This window comes from Phanerochaete carnosa (assembly GCF_000300595.1).
Source record: "Phanerochaete carnosa HHB-10118-sp unplaced genomic scaffold PHACAscaffold_6, whole genome shotgun sequence".
In the NCBI taxonomy this organism is placed as follows: Eukaryota; Fungi; Basidiomycota; class Agaricomycetes; order Polyporales; family Phanerochaetaceae; genus Phanerochaete; species Phanerochaete carnosa.
The window spans coordinates 1,578,867-1,600,992 of record NW_006767633.1 but is presented as its reverse complement, the minus strand read 5'-3'; the positions used below and the strand labels follow the sequence as shown (position 1 = coordinate 1,600,992).

Below are 22,126 nucleotides of genomic sequence, written 5' to 3'. Positions count from 1 at the left end.
GCATCTTCTTCGATGTAAGCCAATTTACCTTTGCACCTGTCATGCACTGACTGATATGCTAAGGCTGTTTTATTCAGAATGTCTATTACTCCTACAATCAGCAATATAACTGCAGACTACTATTCATGGAGAACAGTGCAATATAGGCTCTGCAGTGATTGTCTCTTTCCTTCTGACACTTTTCTTTCAGCCTAAGATCATCTGGCCTGTGTCGTGGGCATAGCCCCGGCCTCCTATTTTATTCCCATTTTCTCCAATTTATTCCACGATTATACGACCCTCCAAACGTCGTCGGCGCATAGGCGCCAGTTTACAAGCCATAGCCGCGCGCTAAACACCTCGAGAACGCATCACCGACGGGCACGCATCAGCGCATTAGATGCGCCTGCATCGCCGCCGCCTCGTTGCCGCATCATGCTTCCTCGGTAACAGCCGCACTCTGATCTCCATCGAACATCCGATCCCCGTCGGCCCGACAACGTCATAAGCCATGATACACCGGCCCCGTCTACCTCCGAGTCCGATCGGCAACAGACTTCCGATCCCCGTTGGCCCGACAACGTCATACGGTATGACACACCGGCCCTCGTTTCCCCGCCTAAGTCCCCTAGACACTAGCAGTCGCCGTAGCACCAGTCGCTTATGTAAAGCCTGGTCCGTGTGCAACCTGACTAGTATATAAGGCTCCCCTTTGTCGCTACCTAGCCCCATCTCAACCTCTTGGTTAATTGGGCTAGGTAAGCCTCCACTTGTATCGTAGTACAGATTGCTAATATACTTAGTTAATTGGGCTAGCTGAATAAGCTAACACATTAGTCGCCAGACCTCATCGGCGCCGCCTTCTGATTAGATCCACGCAGTACCCCTCGTGGTGTGTCGACGCAAGTCCACATCAGCCTGGTGCTTGTCACATTGACATTAGTGTGCCTTTCTCTGCCCTTCATGACACCAATCTGCTAATATCAAAGACAGTCAGCTCAACTTATGCCAAGTGCCTCTCAAACCCCATAGTTGTCTCTTGGCACAAATGGCATAGCAGAGTGTAGATGCCCAAAGACCACCTGCACACAATAACATTTGGTAGGCTTGTGCTCATGTCACTGTCAATTATTGGCTTGGGCATCATCACCCAGTTTTGTGATGACAGTGTCAATTCAATCCTGGTAATGCGTGTCTTGTCAATATCTTGCACTCATGCAGTGCTGAGGCCACTGCTGTGAACATGTAAGTTCCAGTTCAGGTGTTTCAGGTGCTGCACTGTTAGACTCACACTGGCATAGAGTGTATTGCAATCTTGTCATTGCCACTGCAGTCAGATTTATTCTGCTCTCTGTTAACACTTTGGGCAGCTTCATTGCTTTCACAGGCACCATCATCATCTCATGGATAGGCTATGGGTATGTCTCTGGGGATATTTTGCTTTTCTCAGGCTTATATGTCAGTAGCAGATTAATGCTTGCTGTCCTTGCATAGGTGTTATTGGCATTGGCACTGTGTTTATCATAGACCACACTTCTTATACATTATCTCCTGATACTTTAGACAGTTGTATCCTAATAGCAACTGCTTTGGTTTGATAATTCACAGGTGTTATACACTAAAACGTGAAGAAGTGCTTCTTTGCACAATGTTTGATAGCTAACTCAGCATCCAAGCTCTTAGATGCAGTGATGGCCCATTCAATGAGAGCATGGAAAGAGTGCAGCTACAGAGGTCTGGTCAGTTGGAACAGGCAGCTAACAAATAGCTTGCTTATGATCTCGAGTTGAAGCTGAGTGAGGGCAAAGATGAAGGCACAATGGGTAAGCCAGCCCTTTAAAGCAATTGCTTCTATTTTGGTGCAGATTGTTCAGTTGTATGCCCAGTTGGGCAACTTGCGTAAATTGTTGCACTCGTCTTGGTACTCATTGAGAACAATTTGCAGGCTCTTCTGATTAACCATAGGTGGCAACTGGAGACTGGCAGACAGTTCAATCTGCATGTAGAAGATGAAAGTGTCAGGTGAGCCATCACAAAAGTATCTAGCAGAGAGAGGGGCCTAGGTGTGACTGCAGTGAGCATTAACAGCTCATAAAAGCTCTGACTGCATGACGGACTGGAACATGCATCACATCAAAGATGCAGCATTCTTAATCCTCAGGAATCAGAGAAGGAAGAGAGTACAGGTTGACCTCAGTAGGTTTGAAATCTTTCAGCCAGATGTTTACAGCTTCTGGGTGGTAGAGCCTAGCATGCTTTGCTTTGAGCTGTTCACTCCTGGGTGTCATGGGCCAAGAGTATGTGTTTGAAATGAGAGGCGGTGCACAGACCCCGAATGGGTTTCCACCAATGGACCAATGGGTTGGCATAATGGTAGCTGATAGTGTAGAAGGTGTGGACGCATTCTGCAGAGCACCATGTTGCATTCTGTGGGCCTTTTGAGCAGGGGTCTAAATTCTAAACCTGTACTCATCAATTTCACAATGAATCCAAGGTAGCCAGGAGGATACATGTAAAATTGCATATGTCCAGTAGGTGCAAGCAGGTGCCTGAATCACACAACTGTGTCAGTTGGTGTCCTGGGGCTGGACATGCTGGATTTGTAATGTTTCATATGCATACTGAGCATCTCTACAGCTGTCACACCAAGGTCAAAGTTTTCGGTGTTCCCGACTTTGCTACATTGGATTCACTGTCTGATTCATCAGCTACACTACAAATCACACGAAAATTGGCCCCGGACAATTTTCTGCAAAACACAGTGAGTATGAACTGAGCGAACTCGAGTTGCATTATTGGCGCTAACGAAGGGACAGGCGTCTAAGTCACGCGACCAGGGATTGCCGAGGTATGGTCGGTGTGGAGGGCGGTGAGTGGTCGACGAGCAGAACCAATCACCATGGAGGGCGTCGATCAGCTGTTCAACGGCTCACCTTATCACACATACTGTACGTGCTCTCACAACCCGACACATATCCGTCTACTCACATCGTGCAGCGCACAACCAGTCTCATGTTTACCCGTTTTACTCATCTCAAACTCATCACCAGCCCTCAGCAGCCGATCCGTCCCGCCATCCCTCCCCAGCTCCCAGTGCTCTTCCCGCTTCGTCCACCCATAGCCTCTTCCTGCCGCAGACCGCCGTCCCGGAGCCGTCGACCGGTCAAGAGCAGTCGGCTGAGCCTCCAGTGGATCAGATCCAGGATGATGCTCCCGTCGACGAAGAGCCGCTTTATGTGAACGCAAAGCAGTATTATCGCATTTTAAAGAGGCGGGTAGCGAGAGCTCGATTGGAGGAAGTGCACAGACTGTCTCGCCAAAGAAAGGTGCGTTCGTTAATATTTGGAAACTCGTCACCATGCTGAACAACGAGCAGCCTTACCTCCACGAGAGTCGGCATAAACATGCGATGCGACGTCCACGAGGTCCTGGTGGTCGTTTCCTCACATCGGAAGAGATTGCGGCACAGAAAACTTCTCAGATACCAGCGGAGCAACCGTCTGGTACAAATTCGCAAGACGGTGATGAAGATGAGGACCACAAGATAGATCAGGATGTTTCAATTACAGTACCAAGCCCTGTGGAACGTTCATCCACCCAGGCCATGGTTGAAATCACTCGCGACGAAGATACTACTATCAACCAGGTGCAGCAGACAAGGACCCCTGCCGTCCAGCCGCTTCTTCACCCCCGCCCACAGATCCAGATCCAGACAATACAACCCCTCCAGAAACCAGATCAACAGATAAACCACTCTATACAGTCCCAATCTACCACAACACACTTGCCTGTCCGATCACCGTTTGGTGAACATGTGCCTATGCCTCACTCTGCGGGTGCTCTGGACATGCTTAGCGCGACATTTCTGCCTCAGTCCCATCCCACTACGCCGACAGCGATCTCCCCTCACAGTGCGATGGTAGACGTAATGTCTCCGTCGGAGCATATGCAGCACGACCACCACGCTGCTCATGCGCATAGTCATGTTCACCCCCACCCGCGTACGCATGACCACCAGCGTCACATGTCGACGGCTTCGACTGCCACAGCTTCAACCTCACAGGCTAGTCCTACTCCTTCCACGCCCGCAAGTACCATTGCCAATGCACGCAATACGTATGCAGCGATGCAAATGCATCATGTTCCCCACCCTCACGCCCACGCCCGCCACCACACATCATATCTGAATCGGGCTGAGCGGTTGTATGCTGCCGCTGCCGCAAGTCAAGGTGGGTGTGTCCTGATGTGTCCTATTCACCTACACGGACTGACCACAGTGCAGGTGCAATGAATGGCATGCGCTTCGATAGCACAAATGAAAGGCAATGACGTGTGCCCTCGTTTATCTAGCAGGCATACCACCTTGCTAAGTTATGTGCTGATCTGCTTTCATCAACCTCTCTTCACTGTTGTAGACATTGCTACTTCTTCTCCTGTTAGCTGTAATCTTGCTTATCACTAGACTGGTTTCGTGGCTTTCCAGTTGCTGGAATGTATCTGCGATTTGAATATATCTATATCTGTTCTATTTCCATGGCATCGTCGTCATAATCATCGTACAATGGGACTTCGTTTACGATTACATCGTCTGACATGTTCCGCACGCTTTGATCGTTCATGCTCAATGTCACCCGCGGCACCTCTACTCTGCCCATGTTCCCCATCGTGAGTGGTGGTGATAATGGCTTGAACAGCACGAGTGCTTTACTCGAGTCCGGCGGAGCTAAGTCTGCCTGGAAATCAGGTTCGCGGTGTAACCTCAGCCTGTCCAGCAGTGCGCCATTCACCCGCACAGACGGCTCATCCGCGGGCTCGTCAACGTCGTAATCGTCCAAGTCAACAATGACGATGCCTGTTTTACAACGGAGGGCTGTGAACTCGCGTGATGATACGAATTTGGCCTCTGCAGTACTCACGATCTTTCTCGGGCTCGTACCACGAGCGTGACTTCATGGTCACGTCGGGAATGTCTGGTGCTGCGGCAGGCGATGTAGGCTCTTCTACGGATCCGGGCAGCATGACGGAGGAGGCATAATGCACCGAAGATTGGTGATATGCATCCCAACTATCGAATGCTTGTGGCTGTGATGCGGGTGTAGCTGGAAAGCCATTTGTGGATTGGGAGCTGAGGTAGGGACAGTAAGGTGATAGGGTTACTTCGGATTGTTGCGCCGGATGCGGCGCAGGGTTAAGAGAGAGTAGGGCGAGACCATTCTCGAGGGCATCGCACCGACGGCGCTTGGGGACAAAAGAATCGGCGTCGGACGAGTCATCGGAGCTATCGAAGTCGACGGTTTTGCGCTTATTCGACGGCATGCGGAACCAGGGATGCATGGAGTGCAGAGGATAAGACCAGTTGGCGGCCATGACGGAATATCAACTAGTTTAAAAAGCGTGGCCAGATACGCCGCGAAAGTTCGCGAAGCGCCGAGGGGTTGCTCTCACTGATGTGACAGCTTTGTAGGCAACTAAGCTCGCGTTGACAGCCAGTGCTCAGTATAGAATAAGAAAATGAAGGCATGTACAGGTAATGTGCGATACAGGCATGAAGAGGAGAACAACAAAACTGCAAGACGTCTAACCACGCTTCTTGGAGACACCGACAGTCTTACCACGACGGCCTGGCCGACAAATTCAGTCACGCAGACAAAAAAGCCAGCTATTTCGTACGAACCAGTTGTCTTGGTGTGCTGGCCACGGACGCGAAGGCCCCAGAAATGACGGAGACCGCGGTGCGCCCGGATCTTCTTCAGACGTTCCAAGTCGTCACGGAGCTTTGAGTCGACGCCGTTGGAGAGAATCTGGCTAGTCTTGCCATCGACAATGTCCCGTTGCCTGTTCAAGAACCATGTAGGAACCTTGAATTGTAGTGGGTTTTGGATGATGGTGACAAGACGCTCAAGCTCGTCCGAGTTGAGCTCGCCGGCACTACAAGAGCTCGAAGTGTCAGCGAAAACTGTGCAGCGTCGCGAAACTGAGTTATCGCACCGCTTATTTAGGTCAACATCCGCCTTCTTGCAGACGATGTTAGCGTAGCGACGACCAACACCCTTGATCTCGGTCAAGGCATACATGACCTTGCGCTTGCCATCGACATTGGTGTTGAGGAGACGCAAGATGTGCTATACGCGGCTTTTTAGTGATAAGCTCACATATTCGTACCAATCTCAACACACTTGAAACTGCTGGTGGGCTTCGGGGACTACAAGAGACATAGCAGGCGAAAATTGGACGAAGAAACCTAAAGGGAAGAGAGAGGAAGTCAGACCATGCGCTTGAGGTTCATCCCACAGCCTCGCATTCCATCCACCCTTTTCATCCCCTCAGCCGCTTCCAAATCGTCGATTCCCATCCTCCACAGCCCCTACGAACAGCGTCTGGCATCCTAGTGTCCCTCGGGACGACAGAATAGCATACTCACCGGTGTCTTGAAGTTCGTCTCTCACTGGATCGTCCTGAACTGGCGACTCGAATGTGAAGAGGCGCTCAAGCGATTTAGGCGCCCCAAGCACGGATCTTCGACTGCTTTGTCTTTGCCTGATCATCTGCACCTCGTCATTGTCAGTTCTCAATTTTCATTTTCTTGTTTACCTTTTCTGCTTCTCTTTTTCACCTGTCTTTCTGTTCTTGGCCTTATCTGGGTCGGCGAGGTATATGATACGCTATGTCTTTAGTGCAGACTCCAATTCATCCGTTCACCGTTCACCATTTCAATCAGTATTTACTTATCGAATACACACTAGGCCGACAAAGAGAAAGAACCATGTAGATAGACTAAACACCGGTCTTCTGCAAATAAAAATCCTGCGCAACCTTGAGCGCTTCTGTGACCTTTGTGCCATCCAGGCCGACACCCTGAGCGCCGTCCACCTTGCCGCCAGCCTTGAGAAAAGTGTAGTTAGCGAAATAATGATGCAGCTTCAACATGTCTGCTTACTTTGCCGCCTAAGACATCAACAACAGCAGTTGCCCACTCCCGACCATCGATACCTCTCGACTTGGCATCTTCTGCGACGAAGTTAGCATGCGCCACTTTGCCCTGCTCAGAGTCGACGCTGAAGACGTAGACAGATTTCCCCAGCTTCTTGGCCTGGAGGACAACGCTTTGTAGAACCTTTGCGTTGCCGTCAACGTCGAGGTTCGCGCAGAAAACCTGAGCGTTTCGGTTCTCCTCGAAATAGGTGATGAGGCTATCAATAGCCTGAAACGACAATGAGATAAACCAGGGGCTGAAAGACCTATTACGTACAGCCTTGTTAGCAGCAGCCTCTTTGTCTTTCTTTTGCTTCTCAAAAGTCTTCCGAACGGTAGAGAGACGCTCGAGGAGTCGGCTTTTGAAGATCAGGGAGATATCCGCCTGGTTGAGCTCCTGCAGACAGCATCAGCTCAACGCAAAGGTACACAAAATAACGCGAAACGAAACGCACTACTTGATAGGCCTTCAGGCCGGCATCCTTTTCCTTGCCTTGCATAACCTCGAGCTGATCCAGGCGAACTTTGAGGCCATCTGCGACTCTCCTGACTTCAGCAGCCTCGTTTCCAGTGACTGCAACAATGCGTCTGATGCCCTTGGCGATGCCAGACTCCTCCGTAATGACGAAGTCCTTGATTTCACCGGTCTTGTTGACGTGCCTATTCACGTTTGAGTGAAAAGGACAACAAAGACGACAGGAAAGCTACTCACGTGCCTCCGCAGAACTCAACACTAGTACTGCGCCATTTCGGGTTCTCGATGTCCTGAACGATCTCATCGACATCGTACTCCAGCGAGACCACACGGACAGGGTCTGGATACGACTCGCCAAAGACAGCGCGGAGGCCAGGGATCTTTTGCGCAAGCTTAAGGTCCACTTCTTTCCCGAAGACCTTGACGTTACGGCGGATCCAGTCCTGGCTCATTGACTCGATCCTCTCAAGCTCAGGAGCGGGAATCTGTGCTTTGTGCGAGAAGTCGAAGCGCAGCTTCGTCGGCGCGACAAGCGAGCCCTTCTGGTCAATATGGTCGCCGAGGGCTTCCCGAAGGCTGTAGTTGAGGACGTGGGTCGCGGTGTGGTTATTACGCAGGGGCCACCGGCGAAGCTCGTCGTATATAGAAACGACCTGATTGCCAATGGACAATGCGCCATACTTAAGCTGGCCAATGTGAAGGACGTAGCCATTGTAAACCTGGACGTCAGAGACTTCGAACTCGGCAACGCCGTCAACAACGATGCTTCCCGTATCATGCTCTTGGCCACCAGATTCAGCATAGAAACTGGTCTTATCGAGTAGTACGCCAAACAGAGCATTTTCCGGAATCTGCTCCGTCGAGGCGGGGAAGGTTTTGTTGTAGTATAACGCGGCGACTCGTGAGTCAATACTGCCGCGCACTGATAAAGACGCCTAAGTGAGAAAGAGTAGATGGATAGACATGGACGCACGGAATTTGGCAGATTCATCGGTCTTAGGCACGCTGATATTCTTCTCAAGCGCAGCGATATCATGAACATCGAGCTTGACAGTCTCTTTGTTTATCTTCTTGATCGCCTTAGAGGCCTCCTTCGACTGCGCCTGAGCAAGCTCAAATTCTTCCTCGTCCACAGTAAAGCGAAGCTCCTCGGCCATGAGTCGCGTGAGATCCACAGGAAAACCATAGGTGTCATAGAGCCGCCAGACATCCTTGCCAGAGAGCTTGGTTTCGCCACGCTCCTGGGCTTTCTGCACATACTGATCGAAGAGTTTTTCTCCTCGATCGAGAGTTCGTGAAAACGACTCTTCCTCTTCATCTAAGATCTCTTTGACCTCGTCGACACGCTTCGTGAGCTCAGGGAAGACACCACCCTAGAGATCGCGCATTAGTAGTGATCGCTTGGTCGGCACCTGCTGCCCGCTGCCTACCATTTGCTCGACAACGACGGGTATGAGCGAAGAAAAGAACGATCCGATTGGGGCACCAAGCTTCTTCCTGGCGTATCGTGAACCTCTCCGCAGAATACGGCGCAAGACGTAGCCGCGACCGACATTATTCGGCACGCCACCATCGCTGATGGCGAAGGTGAGCGTCCTGACATGATCAGCACATACACGGTAGGCAGTATCAATGCCATCAGTGTCCTCTGCACCAAATTTGCCCTGGTACGGACGGACGCCAGTCAGCTCTTGTATCCGCGCGAAGATTGGCGAGAACACGTCAGTGTCGTAGTTGGATATTTTGCCTTGAACGGCCGTCACAATACGTTCAAAACCCATACCAGTGTCGACATGCTTCGCGGGCAAGGGCTTCAAGGATCCATCGTCCTCGCGGTTGAACTGCATAAAAACGTTGTTCCAGATCTCGACAACCAATGGGTCGTCTTGATTCACGAGGTGAGCCACATTCCGCCCACCGACCAAGTCATAGTGGACTTCACTACAAGGACCGCAAGGGCCAGTAGCACCCATCTCTGGCGACCCGTTGAGTTATGACACACGATAGCAAACGACAAAACTAAGCATACCCCAAAAGTTGTCCTTTGCATTCCCCGGCAGGACATGGTCCTCCGGAACGCCTTGATCAAGCCAGAGTTGGCGGGCCTCGAGGTCCGGCTCGAGACCGTTCTTAGAATCGCCTTCAAAGTAGGTTACGTAGAGGCGATCCTTTGAGAGCCCATAAACCTCGGTCAAAAGCTTCCATGAGTATCCAATTGCTTCTTTCTGTATAATGAACCCTTAAGCTGACAGGATGCCGAGAGTATGAAAAAAATACCTTGAAATAGTCGCCGAATGACCAGTTGCCCAGCATCTCAAAGAACGTGTGGTGGTACGAATCCTTGCCAACATCCTCGAGATCTATGGGCATCACGTAAGTCATATCGAGCATTCGCACTTAGCGAGGGGGTGCACCGTTATGTTTTCCTCCGGCGCGGATACACTTTTGAGAGTTGAATGCACGGTTCAACTTGGCCAGCTCAGAATGAGGATCGACGGTTCCGAGAAAAATCGGCTTGAACTATTGATGCTGTTATTAAGGTATCTGGTAGATCGTTGCGACCCAGACGCACTTGATTCATACCAGCATTGGCAAAAAGGAGCGTCGGGTCCTCATACGGTATAGTGGACGAGGACGGGACGAAGGTGTGCTCTCTGTCGCGGAAGAATTTGAAGAACTCCTCGCGAACTCTCGTCGAGGACCAAGAGCTGGACATTCTTGCGACGTGATGGAGGGGATGAGGAGAAAGCGTCCGCGGTAGAAGTGGCACTCTCAGCAAGTATCGCATGCGAGTCAGTAATCCCGAGATCACCACTACTTGGGCGGCCCACGTGGCGCAGGCGCCCAGTCTCCCGTGTTGACACTCGCGCGGAGCCGCTCACCACACCTCCCACCACATTCCTCGACGTCAAAAATGGAGTCCAAGCTGCAAGTCCCGCAAGCTCTGCTGGCTGGAAATTACTTCTTACGCATAACACTTACAGGAAAGCCCTCAAAGTTGTAGACCTCAAAGAGATCCTCTCGTCAGCACAAGTCACCGTCACGGGCAAGGCTAACAAATCAGACCTCGTTGCCAAGATTCTCGCGTCGCCAGAGGCCGTAAAGGTGTATGAGCAACAATATGGTTCTCCGGAGAACAACGACGCGTCGGCATTTGCTGCCTCTCACGGCACGATCCCAACAAGTGGTGTAGTAAGTCCTTTTGGTCTTCTTGTTCCATTTATGTTGACGTGGACATGGAAGAGCGACTCTCAGCCAGTAGAGTGAGTACGCGAAATCGTGTACCGCGACTTGTAACCTACCTCTTCGCGTTTACAGATCTCAGCGAAAGTCTGCTCAGTACATTGAGACCACCACACCTGAGGTGGCCAAGCCTGCAGCGTCAAGTTCAACTGTCGCACCGAAATCTTCAGCAAAGCCAGTAAGTCGTATTCTCTGTGGCCGAGAGAATTTGCTAATTGAGAGCGTAAGGTGTCGAGCGTAGCACCTGCTGCGGCGCAGCCTTCTGACACAGTGGCCATCGTTACGCCTGAAGACCCAGAGCTCGAAAAGCGCAAGGCACGTGCCGCCCGGTTCGGTATTCCACTAGTTGAGCCTGCCCAGTCGAAAGCCAGTAAGGCTGTTGAACAAACGAAAGATGCGAAGAGGACTGAGGACGTACCCATAGGTGTAAGCGATTTCAGCTTCCTGAGGGAGCGCGCTCATTTGTATTATGCGCCCTCAGGACTCTGCCAAACTGGAGGCGCGCGCGAAACGGTTTGGGCTGTCCCAAGCTGTTACTTCCACGGGCAAGCCTGAACTGGCGAAAGACAACATCAATCGCAGCAGAGGCAATAAGCGTTCTGCGCCTGCCGAGACAGTCGACTCAGAAGAGCAAGAGAAGCGGAAGAAGAGAGCCGAGCGTTTCGGCTTTCCTGTGACTTCGGTCAATGCATAGACGTGCCCGCGACCGCCATTTTTGTCCCCGATTGTCTTTCTCCTCTTGCTTGCTGAGCTGGTTATCTGGGATCGCATCCCATTCCGTTGGAGCCGAGCTCTGCATATGTTTCTACATTCTTGAGGCGTCTATAAATCTTCAGCTTGACACAGCTGTCGTTCACCAGGACGGACACCCGTACTCAGACACCTTAGAGCGGGCATGCTGCACGATATGCGGCGATGCAGCAGCTATTGCCTATCGCATCTCCTGATGTGTATACTACTTTCTGGATTGTATTAATCCCGGACATGGCCGTGTATCAGGGTACGCTTATCCTCGGTCCAAGCCTCATGCCTCAGAGTGCGTTCCCCCTAAATATTACAACCGCGCAGCCAAGGATTGGCCGCACAGCAGTATAAAGCGGCCAAATATTGGGAAGCGCTTGCGGCTGATACTGGCACGTAGTACTAGTACGAAGCTGGGTACAGGGTTTGAGGTCGAGCTGAAGAGTATATATGACTTTACGACAAGCTCACGCCCCATGCCTACCGACATGTTCCAAGGCCAGAGAGCTCAATCAGACAATGGCTGGACTGGATATGGCGGTCCTTGGCCGTACACTATTCTCAAGGAGCCTGAGCTTTCGTATCATCTAGAACGCCTGTCTGTCCACCGTACCGTCTGCGACGTCGACGTCGTCAGTTTTCAGCCCTATCCGGCGTTGGACCACAACCAGGACCGCTATTTCATTGAAGACTGGATCGTTCGAGGCCAGACTTGGCGGTTCTTCAGCCTGTTCGACGGTGAGGAAAGTTCTAAACCGTAGCACGATTCATTTCTGAAGCCGTAGGCATTCAGGCCACTCGGACAGCTATGCTGTCGAGCACGCTGTACGACAGCTCCCGTCTGCCATCAAGCAGTCGTTAGCATATAAGGCGGAGACGGGGCAGACCAGCAACCCTGTTGAAATCGAGACGCTTCTACGGCGGTCCATCTCGACGTTTGATAACGAGATGACTCAAGAACTTCTTGACCTCTTTCCCGGCGGCGTCGAGGCCATCGCTGAGATGTCCGACGATGAAATTCGCGCTCTAGTTGTCGTAGATAGCCGTCCTCATCCAGTCGTCGCGCGTTGTATGGGTGGGACGACTGCTCTCGTTGCTCTCGTGGACCCTGCTCGTAATCTGTATGTCGCGAGTCTGGGTGATTGCGTGGCATGTGAGGATTGTCAATCTGTGGAAGAGACTTTATTTGTAACTGACATCTCTTTCTTAATACTAGTACTCGGTCTCCGAGCAAACGGCGAGCAGTGGACAACTACTATCTTGAGCAGTAACCACAACGCAAGCGATGTCCAGGAAGCACAGAGGGTCAGGAGTGAGCATCCTGGAGAGATGGAGAGTGTGGTAAACAATCGCGTGTGCGGCGTAATTGCTGTCACCAGAGGTGAGCCTAGGGCAGACTCAAGCAAGCGTGAGCTCATGAGACGGGGTAGCAATCGGAGACCATGCTTTCAAACTTCCCATGGCTTATGCCGACAGAGTCTTCAGACTTGCGGATCCGGGGGCGTATATCCTCAAGCGACTTGACGTTCTGCGGCCCCGCCACCACACGCCTCCTTACCTTTCCAACACGCCGGACGTCCAGCATATTTCTCTCTCAGCATTCTCTTCCCACGAAACTGTGCTAATCTTGGCTACAGACGGGCTTGTTGATATTTCCAAGGCGCACGAGAAGGCTCTGTCGGATGTAGCGCCACATTGGGTGTCAGCGGCGTCGAGAAGTATGGACAACAAGCCGGCGCTGCGGCTTCTCCGTGCTGCCATGGGAGGCGAGGACACCAAGCAAGTCTCGTTCTGGTTGACGGTCGAGATGGACGTTCCCTGGGTAGATGATACGACGATCCTTGTAACTCGTGTCTAGTCAGTACGGTTGAACGTCGAGAGTGTTTAATCGAACAGGGTCAGAGTAGGCGGCAGACCCACGTGGGAGGCGCATCAGTCGGCGGATCGGTAATCATCATCAGTCAGCAGACCTTCTCGATTTCAAGCAGCTACTGCTTGCTCTCATCACCTCTCCCCACACCACCGCTTGCGCACAGCGCAAACATGTCTCTAGTTGCACCCGAACACGCAGAGTATTCCAATCATGGCCTCTTCACCTGTCTCTCGTGCTCTATCGCATTTCATTCAGCTGATGATCAGAGTAAGCTTGCTGTAGTTCTGAACCGTGCTCCTGGCCTAATGCGCAATAATGTAGGAGAGCACTACCGCTCCGATCACCACAGGTATAACATGAAGCGTCGTGTTGCCGGTCTTCCTCCAGTCAGCGCAGAAACATTCAATCAGAAGGTGCTCGAAAGGAGAGCCGAGACTGCTATCATGGCCTCGCTAAAGGGTTCCACTTGTCAAGTGTGCAAGTAAGTGTGTATACATTATCCTAAGGGGGATACAGCACTCATGTACTTCTCCAGCAAAACATACACAACTGAGGGCGCATATCGCTCGCACGTCAACTCCAAGAAGCACAAGGAAAATGAGGTGAAGGCGGCTCAGCATGCTTTGCGTCCTCCTACTCCCAAAGAGGAGCCTATCCAAGTAGCCGACGCTTCCTCGGTCTCTGCAGATGCTGGGGCCGCAGCAGCTCCTGTGGCAGCTGTCACCGAGAAAATGGCGTCCGTAACTCTCTCAGTCGACGCTAACGCTACCGAGGAAGAAGTGACTCGTACTATTGAAGAGAAGATTGCCGCTGCCCGATCCCGCTTGCAGCTCACTCAATGTCTGTTTTGTACTCATGCATCAGACTCATTGGGGGACAATCTTTCGCACATGTCCGTCGCACACTCATTCTTCATCCCCGACGCGGAGTACCTCGTGGACCTCGCAGGGCTCATCACCTATCTCGGCGAGAAGATCGCCGTAGGGAATGTTTGCATCTACTGCAATGGCAAAGGCCGCGAATTTCGCACGCTTGATGCAGTACGCAAGCATATGCTCGACAAGGGCCACTGCAAGATTGCATACGACTCTGAGGCGGAGCGGCTAGAGCTCTCCGATTTCTACGACTTCACGACATCTTATCCGAATGCGCAGATGCGGAAGAAGATCAAGAAGTCTGCCCAGCCAAAGGTCGAGGATGAAGCAGACGCGGAGTGGGAGGACATGGACGAGGACGAGGATGAGGATGCAGACGAAATTGTCGAGGAAGAAATGTCTGCGGATGAGGACGACACATCTGACGAAGATGGCCTGCCTGACAACCAGATTACCTACGGCGACTCGCACTTTGAGCTCGTATTGCCCTCGGGCGCGCGGATAGGCCACCGCAGCATGAAGAGGTATTATGCACAATCATTCCACCCGATACGTACCAAGCCAGAAGATCCGAACTCAGGTCGCGCACTTGTTCGCAAGCTTATCAATGACAAGAATTCTGCGCTGGTATCAAGGAAGGGTGGCTTTGGCGCGTTTGGCGCTGGTACAGACGTAGTCAAGGCTCGCAACCGTGGCGAGGCTCGTGAAGCCGGCAGGCACATTAGGGAGTTCCGTGATCAGCAACGGCGGGAGCACTTCAAAACTAAGGTTGCCTTTATTCACAACAGCCAGAAGCACTTTCGAGACCCACTGCTCCAGGTATGTCCCTCAGCCTTATCGTCATACACATCATTGACTTTCCCTTCCAGTAATCTTGTTGAACACATGTATATCCTCATTATTTTGTGTTCATGTCTAAGTCTACATCCAGCTTGCATGTGCCAGTCTCCATATGTGTCGATTAACAATAAAGAACGGCAGTAACTTAGTGTGACAGAGTTTCATGCCATGTACGGGAAAGGAGAGAAGGGTCTGAAGGTCAACCTCGTACATGAAAAGGGGTGGTATAGAATAGAAATACGATAGCATGAAGAGTAGCTCAACGCGGTGAACAGATCAGAGGACTCGAATAAGGACAAAGACCGGTCCGCTCTAATAAATATATGCCGCGGGGACGACGCCTTCTCTACCTGTCCTGGTATCTCGTGCGTACCACCACCTGCGAAGCTACGTCAGTACACATGGATTGGCGAAAGGATAACAGAACGAACGCAGTATCACGGTCATCAAGTATCTCTATCTCCTGTCCGGCGGTCACTGGGAGCTCGCCCTCTCCCGCTCCATCAAATGAGTATCGTGCATGCGCAGGTCGACTTGCTTCTTCGCCGCCCATGATGCCGCCGATGGCGTCACTTGGCGTTTCCGCACGCGCAAAATTGCTCGCATCAGGACCGAAGGGATCAGACGTCGTCGCGCCTGCGACGTCTTTCTCGCCGTCGTTGTGCTGTGGGTACGGGCTTGCGCCGATAATAGTGTTGCGAGCGGCGGCATTGATGTGCTCAAGGAGTGAGGATGGGCGATGCGTGGTCGAATCGTCATCTTCGACTTCGTTTGGGTCGAACTTCGAGCTATCATCCTTGCGCGAGAACAGCGTCCAAAGAATGCCGATTAAGCAGAGAAGGAAGACAACGCCAGCGGCTATGGCGATGGAGATGAGAATGACAATCCCAGTAGCCAAGAAGTCTGTGGACAAAGTGTTAGTATGGCTATCTCGATTATAAAGAAACGGGGGTAAACTTACGACGCTGCGTGAAGCTGAATGTTGAGAAAGAGTAGAACAAAGAGGCCACGATACCAGGAGTCCCAGAGGAACTCGTGGATACAATATACGGGATGATTTGTTGTCCATCGAACAATGCAGACGAGGCGTTGCCAAAGCTTGGGTCGGAAAGCGAACCGGATATCCATAACATACGATCAGGCTCTACAATGCCGTTGGCGGGGTGGGTGTCCTGCAGAGGAACCATCACAAGCTGCGAAAAATCGGTAGTTTTATCGAAACTGGACCCTGCAGGACTGTCAATACGTTCCCAGAGTTACGAGACACAACAAGACTAACCAACATCGTTCCAAGACTTCCCGTTCCAGAAGGACAGGAACGACACTGAACCATCCGTGGATTGTCCAGCAGCAAAAATACTGCTCGAGTTGCCGTCGTTCACCCCCATTGCGGTAACAGGTCCAGGCAAGTCACTCGACGAGCCTACTGCAGACCAGGTGTCATTGGAGATCGCGAATTCCGCGACGTTGGAAGGGGTGCCATCCGCAAGAGCAAGCGAGCCAGCGATAACGATAGTATCCAGGTTGTCCCCGGCGTATCCAACAGCCGCAACCTCACCCTGTACCCCGTTACCTAGAGCGCTCCATGTTCTGCTCTGCGTGTTATAAGCACACACCGCTCGGCACGGAGTTTCGCCCGCCTGCGCAAAGCTGCCTGCGACAATGAGCGTGTTCGCCTGCGACGGGCTCTGCGTAGTCGAACGCACAACGACGGTTGAGCCCGAGTTCTGGAGCGCCTCAGCCCCAACGGTATCCCACTGCTCAAGCGCAAGGTCGTAAGCTGCGAAGCCGTCGAACACGGTGCCCTGCACGGTGAACTCGCCACCGATGTACAGCTCGTCGTTCACCACGAGGACTGTGCGAACAGAACCATTCAGTGCGTTGCCCTCCAGAGCGGAGATCGCCGCCGTAACAGGATCATATATCGCAATGTTCTGTGACGTTCCGCCCGAGTTGGATATGAATGAGAAGTTGCCGCCAAGAATGACTACTTCGCGCGAGGAGCTTGTGTTGGTCCAGTATGCCCCGGTCAAAATGGCCGGTGCAATAGCGGGGGCCGTGGAGGGAAGAGGTGTAAGCGCGGCGTCTATGGTACTTTGCCTCTTGAAAAGTGCGGTGATGCGAGGAATCCAGGCGATGACGGAGGACGAGTGACTCGCGCTATGGTGCCTCTTTAGCTTTGCCACGGCGACAGAGGTGCTATTGGGGGATCCGGGGTTATCTAGCTGCACATTGAGCGGGGTCACCTGCGGAACACCGTTGGTACTGGCGCTGTCACCATTTTGCAGCGTCACGAAGCCAGAAGCCCCGAACTTCAAAGCAGCGGCGACGTTGCCCGCGAGCATCTGCCCTTGACTCTGTCCTTTCGCTGGCGTCGTACCATTACCGACGAATGTCATCTTGCCCGCTAAGAATCCACCGGAGTTCGCCCAGCTGTTGCTGGTCGTGTTCCACATGGCAAAGCCGGAGGCGGGATCGCCACCAATGATATTGCTGAAATTGCCAGCAACAAGGAGCAGTCCATCCTCGTCGATTGCCAACGACTCCACGGCCCCATCAAGACCAGCCTGTAGTGGAGCCCATTGGTTCGCTTGGACATCGTAGGCAGCTACACTCCGGAGCTTGCCTTGAGTCGACGACGAAGACGTATCGCTAAAAGATCCGCCGACGAACAAGGTGTTGTCATGCGCGACGAGTGAGAAAACAGGTCCGTTGAGACCGGTGCCCGAAAGAGCGCTCAGCTGACCGCCATTATACGAGATGATGTTGGAAGCACCGGAGGCGCTGCCAGAGGAGAGATTGAACTGGCCGCCGAGGAAGAGCGCGCCTGACGGGTGCTGTGTTACAGTCCGAATAGACATTTGCGAGGACTGAGCGTCACTTGAGCCGATCGCGTTAAACAAGTCGAACGCGACAACGTCCAGGAGCGTCATGGACGAGTTCGGTAGGATACCGCTCGCGTTGACCGAGGAGCTGTTGGCCAACGGCCATTCGAAAAATCCAAAACCGGTAGCAAGACCCTCTCCAGAACTATTCCCAGAAGGTGGACCTACAGAGGTCGTGCCCGTAACGTTCGCGCTCCTCAGCACGAGCTGCACCCTGTCCGCTACAAGTTCGTATTGGCCGTTCTGTCCGTCGCCAATAGGCTGATCCGCAAGCTGCATGTTCACAGTCATCGAGAAGCTGTTAGAGGTCGGGACAACAGGTCCACTATAAACCGTGAAGTTCTGGTCCTCGGTGTTCTGTTGTGATATCGTCTGGACGCTCGGCGCCTGGCCGCCACCTGGGAACACAGTAACCGTGACCGACGTGCGCATCGCGCAGTCTTGGAGGTCCGTGCAGCCAGGGACGAGTAGGTTCACATCGTAGATCCCTGATGCAGATACATACGGCATCCAGGTGAACGTGGGACCCTGGTTTGCAGGAGTGCCAACGTTAACGTCTGAAACTAACACTTCCTGCGTTGTGCCAGCGATGGTGGTTGCCGCGTCCTTCTCAACCCAGTTGCCCGTGCGAGTAGCGTTGGAAGCGCTGGGAGCAAAACATGACTGAGCATTGTCACTTGGAATGGACGACGCGAACGCCCCGGACGATAGGATTTGTAGGATGTGGAGACCGGCACCAAGGCCGGTCCATTCGGAGATCGTGAGTTGGAAGCCGGTGATGTCTAGCGACCCGTCGGTAAACAGGAAGTCTTGGTACGGGATCGAGGGATCAGTGAGGAGCGGGCAAGGACCGGAGCAGGTCTGATTTATGCCGGTCGAAGGGTCGAGGTATTGAAGTTCCCTGACTGTGTTGTCTGGGATCGTTGTTACACTGAGCATCACGTTAATGAACGATTATCCCCGGTTGAACGACGGAGGACGCACCTGAAACCAGTGGTACCACGACCTTGCTGGAAGGTATTGCCAATGCGGATTCCGCTAGCACTCAGGAAGGTAAACTTCCGAACGGTAACCACAGCCCCAGTGCCGTCTTGAGCAAACCAGCTGTTTCCTGGCCCATCTGCGCCTGCTGGGCACAGGACGTTGTCGATGTTGTTGAAACCGGCTTGGGTACTCGACGGCAGTGCCTCTATTTGAGCATCGCCCAAAGGAACGGGAACAAGAGATGAGGAGAATGGGGTGGCGCCGGCGGAGAAGGGAACATTGGGATTGTTGCTCCCGTTAAGCACTAGCGAACCGTTCCCAAAGGCAGTGATGAAGGAGCCAGAGAAGAACAGGCTTGACTGAGAGGAGTTCGTAGCAATGGACAGGACTTGCGCGCCGGCCCCCGACAGACCGCCGAACGGTGACGCAGTCCATGACTTGGACTGCGTGTTCCAGATGGCTACAGCCGAGGCGGGAGATGTGAACTTGCCTCCGACCCACACGTTGTTCTGCGAGGCGTCACAGTATATGGCATTAACTTCTCCATTGGGCCCGTTGGGGTCCAGAGACGAGAATGCATTACTGGAAGGTTCATAAGATGCAACATTGATGGCAGAAGCTCCGCCGATGGAGGTGAAGCTGCCCGCAACGAAATAGGTGTCTCCCAAAGCGCAGCCAGCTTGGATGGTGCCTCCCGGGTTCGTGGAAGCGATGTAGAAGAGGGAGCCGCTATTATTTCTTGAAAGGAGAGACGAAGTGGAAGGATCGAATGTAAGGGAGGAGGAAGAGTTTTGAAAAAAGTCGAGACCAGCGAATGCACCTGCAAGACCGACCTGGCCCATGCGGTTGAAGTCGACGAGTGGGAGGCCGGCCATTGCGAGAGATGGACATAGGAGCAGAAGAAGCAGTAGTATCTGGCGAGTCATGACGACAGCATAAGCCAACTTGCTGAGGGGTATAATCGACAGCGACAAGACAGCCGGTCGTTCGTCGTACGCGTGCAAGCCCGGCCTCAACACGCGACAACCGACCTACACAATGCGCTGATTTAGGCGCCGCCTCGCCCAAAAATTCCTGCATTAAGAGGGAACCGAACCCCCGGCGGGTCGATGGCAACGACCCAGGCACTACCCAAGCGTTTAACGGGCGGCTGCTTATTGAACAACCGCTCAAGTGTGCTTTGCCCTCGCGGCAATGTCGTGATTTTGCTGTTTACATCCTTAAGCCACTTAATCGTCTGTAGAACTCCGTCCGACGCCTTCATGAAGGTCCATTGTACGTCATGCTTATGTGGCGGCTCGAATTTCACGACAATGTATGGAGAGGCGATAGCTTGGTTTGTGCACCTCATTCAACGAAGCACTATGTAATTCATCCTTGTGGGGCCAAAGGACTGAAATTGGAGGGAAAGAGAAGAGGGAATTAACTGCCGCTCCTCTGCAATTAATATTCAGGGTATGCAGCCCAGTGGATGTGAACAACTTATTGAAGTGCATGCAAGGTCCGTATGCAGAACACAAGCTTCTCAACGATCTTTGACTGCTAAATCGGCAAGGTCTGGGCTCCCACCAACAGGATGCAAGTGAGCAGAGTGCTGTTCGAACCGCCTATACGAAGAGTCCTTTAGTATGTGCATTAACCAGTCGAGCAAGGGGCACGCACTGGGGAAATCTAAACCGGTGCACGGGTGGCCTCCGCGCATCCGCAACAATTAACATCTCCTGCGCCCCCTGAGCCTCAAGGGTGAGGTGCTTGATATTGATCTTTTCCCAAGCCTCCTTCGGGATTCGATAGTGGTCGATTAGCCGCTTCACGTAGCTGTCATCCTCCGGTGACGGCGCGAACTTGTAGAAAGCGGAGGCAGTGAGACCAGCAAGGGCCCAGCCAAGCCACACCTTGTTTGCAAAAGCTACGGTGCGCGCATCAATGAGGTTGCCTTGTTGTCGACCACGCCAGAACCACGTACTTTCCTGCGGATAGACAGTAGTATCTTCATGATGATGCTCCTCGTGATGATGCTCCTCATGATGTGTGGAAGCGTTGCGCCTTGGCAGAGTCGAGAGCAGTGCCTGCTTTTGTCTGGCAGTGGCAGCCCTCAGAAGTGACATGGCGTCGAAAAGTTGAGGTGGTGGTTAGAGTACGCCCCCGCCCGCGTTCCTGCCCGGGACGCTTATGTAAGCTCGCCCGAGTCGACGCGGAACCCAGCGTACAGCTTCCCGACCACCATACTAGCCCATACTTTTGCACAGGCAGTCTCTTCAATCACCTTGGGCCCGCAATACTTTAACCTGGAAGCTGGTCTTCTCGCGATAATCACATACACCGCCTGCGCTGTGACCAACATTACTAGCACTACTTTACGAACAACTTTCGACTTCGGATACTCGAATCTCCTGAGACTCGCACGTACTGTATCTGCTACCTTCCACGCCTGGTGCCATGGCCTCCTTGTCGAATCCTTTACCTATTCTTCCTCTACGCATCCCTTCGCCCCTTCTCTCTGGAGCCCTTACTGATGATCTCACGGCGACACTTGTAGCTCGAGGGATCTTTAATCCTTTGCCCAGTCTGTCTTTCGCACCTACAACCTGGCCTTCCTCGAAGTCGTCCACCTTGCCCGTCAGCAGTAATGTGAACAAGTTGCTGCCCTCGCTTCCCAAACCGCCCATCCCGCCTAAGCAGATCATTGCGCTGCTCGACCTGCTCGAAAAGATGGATAGCGACGTAACAAAGGAAGTCGAACGCGTTCGACAAAATATTAAGGAGGTGCGGGCGATCACGCAAGCGTTTAGGGACGAGCGGGAATTACGTCGCGAGCAGATCGTGAGGCGGAGGGAGAGGGAAGAGAAAGATACTAAGCGTCCAGATGACGAGTTCTGGCTGAATGTCTGAGCGAAGGCTGTATATTGCGCACCGTAATAGACCTCACAAGCGGCCTATAGCTACATGCCACCATACCACGCTCCGTCTCTACTCTGTCCCCTCCGAGTGCGGTAACTAGTCCGTGCGGTCGTGTTCAGTCGCCAGCTGTCTCGGATACCTGGAAACCGAGCCGATACATACGCATTTGTCGAAGTATTCGCGTCAGCCCTGCCCGCGAGGCCCATAACGACAGGTTCTACTAGGTTCGGTTTGTTTAGCCCAAGCTCAGGCCCGTTAGACGCACCCCTTACCGTCCCTCACGTATATATATGGAAAGTTGTGGGCCTGCTGACCCGGATCCCTTCTCCCTATCCGTCACTGCCTCCCGACCTCGCAC

General features: G+C 52.7%; 8 protein-coding genes across 8 annotated transcripts; 3 read left to right on the top strand and 5 right to left on the bottom strand.

Moving 5' to 3' along the window:
• Window positions 1-3,182: 3,182 nt before the first annotated feature.
• On the top strand, window positions 3,183-3,463 carry PHACADRAFT_54766 (uncharacterized protein; the record flags this gene model as incomplete). The annotated part of the gene is made up of 2 exons (XM_007396994.1): window positions 3,183-3,305; window positions 3,356-3,463. Coding segments are annotated over 2 exons (231 nt in total), but the record flags the coding sequence as incomplete, so codon positions are not given.
• Window positions 3,464-4,478: 1,015 nt separating this feature from the next.
• Window positions 4,479-5,091, bottom strand: PHACADRAFT_258163 (uncharacterized protein). The gene is made up of 2 exons (XM_007396993.1): window positions 4,896-5,091; window positions 4,479-4,831 (listed from the first exon to the last, which is right to left on the bottom strand). Exons 1-2 carry the CDS (start codon window positions 4,996-4,998, stop codon window positions 4,494-4,496), a joined length of 441 nt encoding a protein of 146 aa, XP_007397055.1. The 5' UTR covers window positions 4,999-5,091; the 3' UTR covers window positions 4,479-4,493.
• A 254-nt stretch (window positions 5,092-5,345) lies between these two features.
• Window positions 5,346-6,417, bottom strand: PHACADRAFT_258160 (uncharacterized protein). The gene is made up of 4 exons (XM_007396992.1): window positions 6,156-6,417; window positions 5,968-6,101; window positions 5,654-5,907; window positions 5,346-5,600 (listed from the first exon to the last, which is right to left on the bottom strand). The coding sequence occupies exons 1-4, from the start codon at window positions 6,192-6,194 to the stop codon at window positions 5,557-5,559; spliced, it is 471 nt and encodes a 156-aa protein (XP_007397054.1). The 5' UTR covers window positions 6,195-6,417; the 3' UTR covers window positions 5,346-5,556.
• A 259-nt stretch (window positions 6,418-6,676) lies between these two features.
• PHACADRAFT_258158 (uncharacterized protein) lies at window positions 6,677-10,171 on the bottom strand. Its single transcript, XM_007396991.1, has 11 exons — window positions 9,999-10,171; window positions 9,841-9,946; window positions 9,704-9,786; window positions 9,456-9,651; window positions 8,857-9,401; window positions 8,400-8,799; window positions 7,664-8,348; window positions 7,407-7,611; window positions 7,229-7,348; window positions 6,917-7,180; window positions 6,677-6,861 (listed from the first exon to the last, which is right to left on the bottom strand). The coding sequence occupies exons 1-11, from the start codon at window positions 10,140-10,142 to the stop codon at window positions 6,754-6,756; spliced, it is 2,856 nt and encodes a 951-aa protein (XP_007397053.1). The 5' UTR covers window positions 10,143-10,171; the 3' UTR covers window positions 6,677-6,753.
• A 156-nt stretch (window positions 10,172-10,327) lies between these two features.
• PHACADRAFT_258157 (uncharacterized protein) lies at window positions 10,328-11,694 on the top strand. Its single transcript, XM_007396990.1, has 6 exons — window positions 10,328-10,354; window positions 10,411-10,618; window positions 10,670-10,689; window positions 10,745-10,847; window positions 10,898-11,095; window positions 11,151-11,694. The coding sequence occupies exons 1-6, from the start codon at window positions 10,341-10,343 to the stop codon at window positions 11,361-11,363; spliced, it is 756 nt and encodes a 251-aa protein (XP_007397052.1). The 5' UTR covers window positions 10,328-10,340; the 3' UTR covers window positions 11,364-11,694.
• A 204-nt stretch (window positions 11,695-11,898) lies between these two features.
• PHACADRAFT_96628 (uncharacterized protein) lies at window positions 11,899-13,268 on the top strand (the record flags this gene model as incomplete). Its single annotated transcript, XM_007396989.1, has 4 exons — window positions 11,899-12,148; window positions 12,204-12,572; window positions 12,642-12,791; window positions 12,841-13,268. 4 exons carry the CDS (start codon window positions 11,899-11,901, stop codon window positions 13,266-13,268), a joined length of 1,197 nt encoding a protein of 398 aa, XP_007397051.1.
• Window positions 13,269-13,803: 535 nt separating this feature from the next.
• On the bottom strand, window positions 13,804-19,919 carry PHACADRAFT_123333 (uncharacterized protein). The gene is made up of 5 exons (XM_007396988.1): window positions 18,868-19,919; window positions 16,274-18,814; window positions 15,960-16,234; window positions 15,430-15,901; window positions 13,804-15,377 (listed from the first exon to the last, which is right to left on the bottom strand). Exons 1-5 carry the CDS (start codon window positions 19,791-19,793, stop codon window positions 15,311-15,313), a joined length of 4,281 nt encoding a protein of 1,426 aa, XP_007397050.1. The 5' UTR covers window positions 19,794-19,919; the 3' UTR covers window positions 13,804-15,310.
• A 333-nt stretch (window positions 19,920-20,252) lies between these two features.
• Window positions 20,253-20,993, bottom strand: PHACADRAFT_258151 (uncharacterized protein). The gene is made up of 3 exons (XM_007396987.1): window positions 20,834-20,993; window positions 20,530-20,776; window positions 20,253-20,474 (listed from the first exon to the last, which is right to left on the bottom strand). Exons 1-3 carry the CDS (start codon window positions 20,973-20,975, stop codon window positions 20,393-20,395), a joined length of 471 nt encoding a protein of 156 aa, XP_007397049.1. The 5' UTR covers window positions 20,976-20,993; the 3' UTR covers window positions 20,253-20,392.
• Between the last annotated feature and the right edge of the window lie 1,133 nt (window positions 20,994-22,126).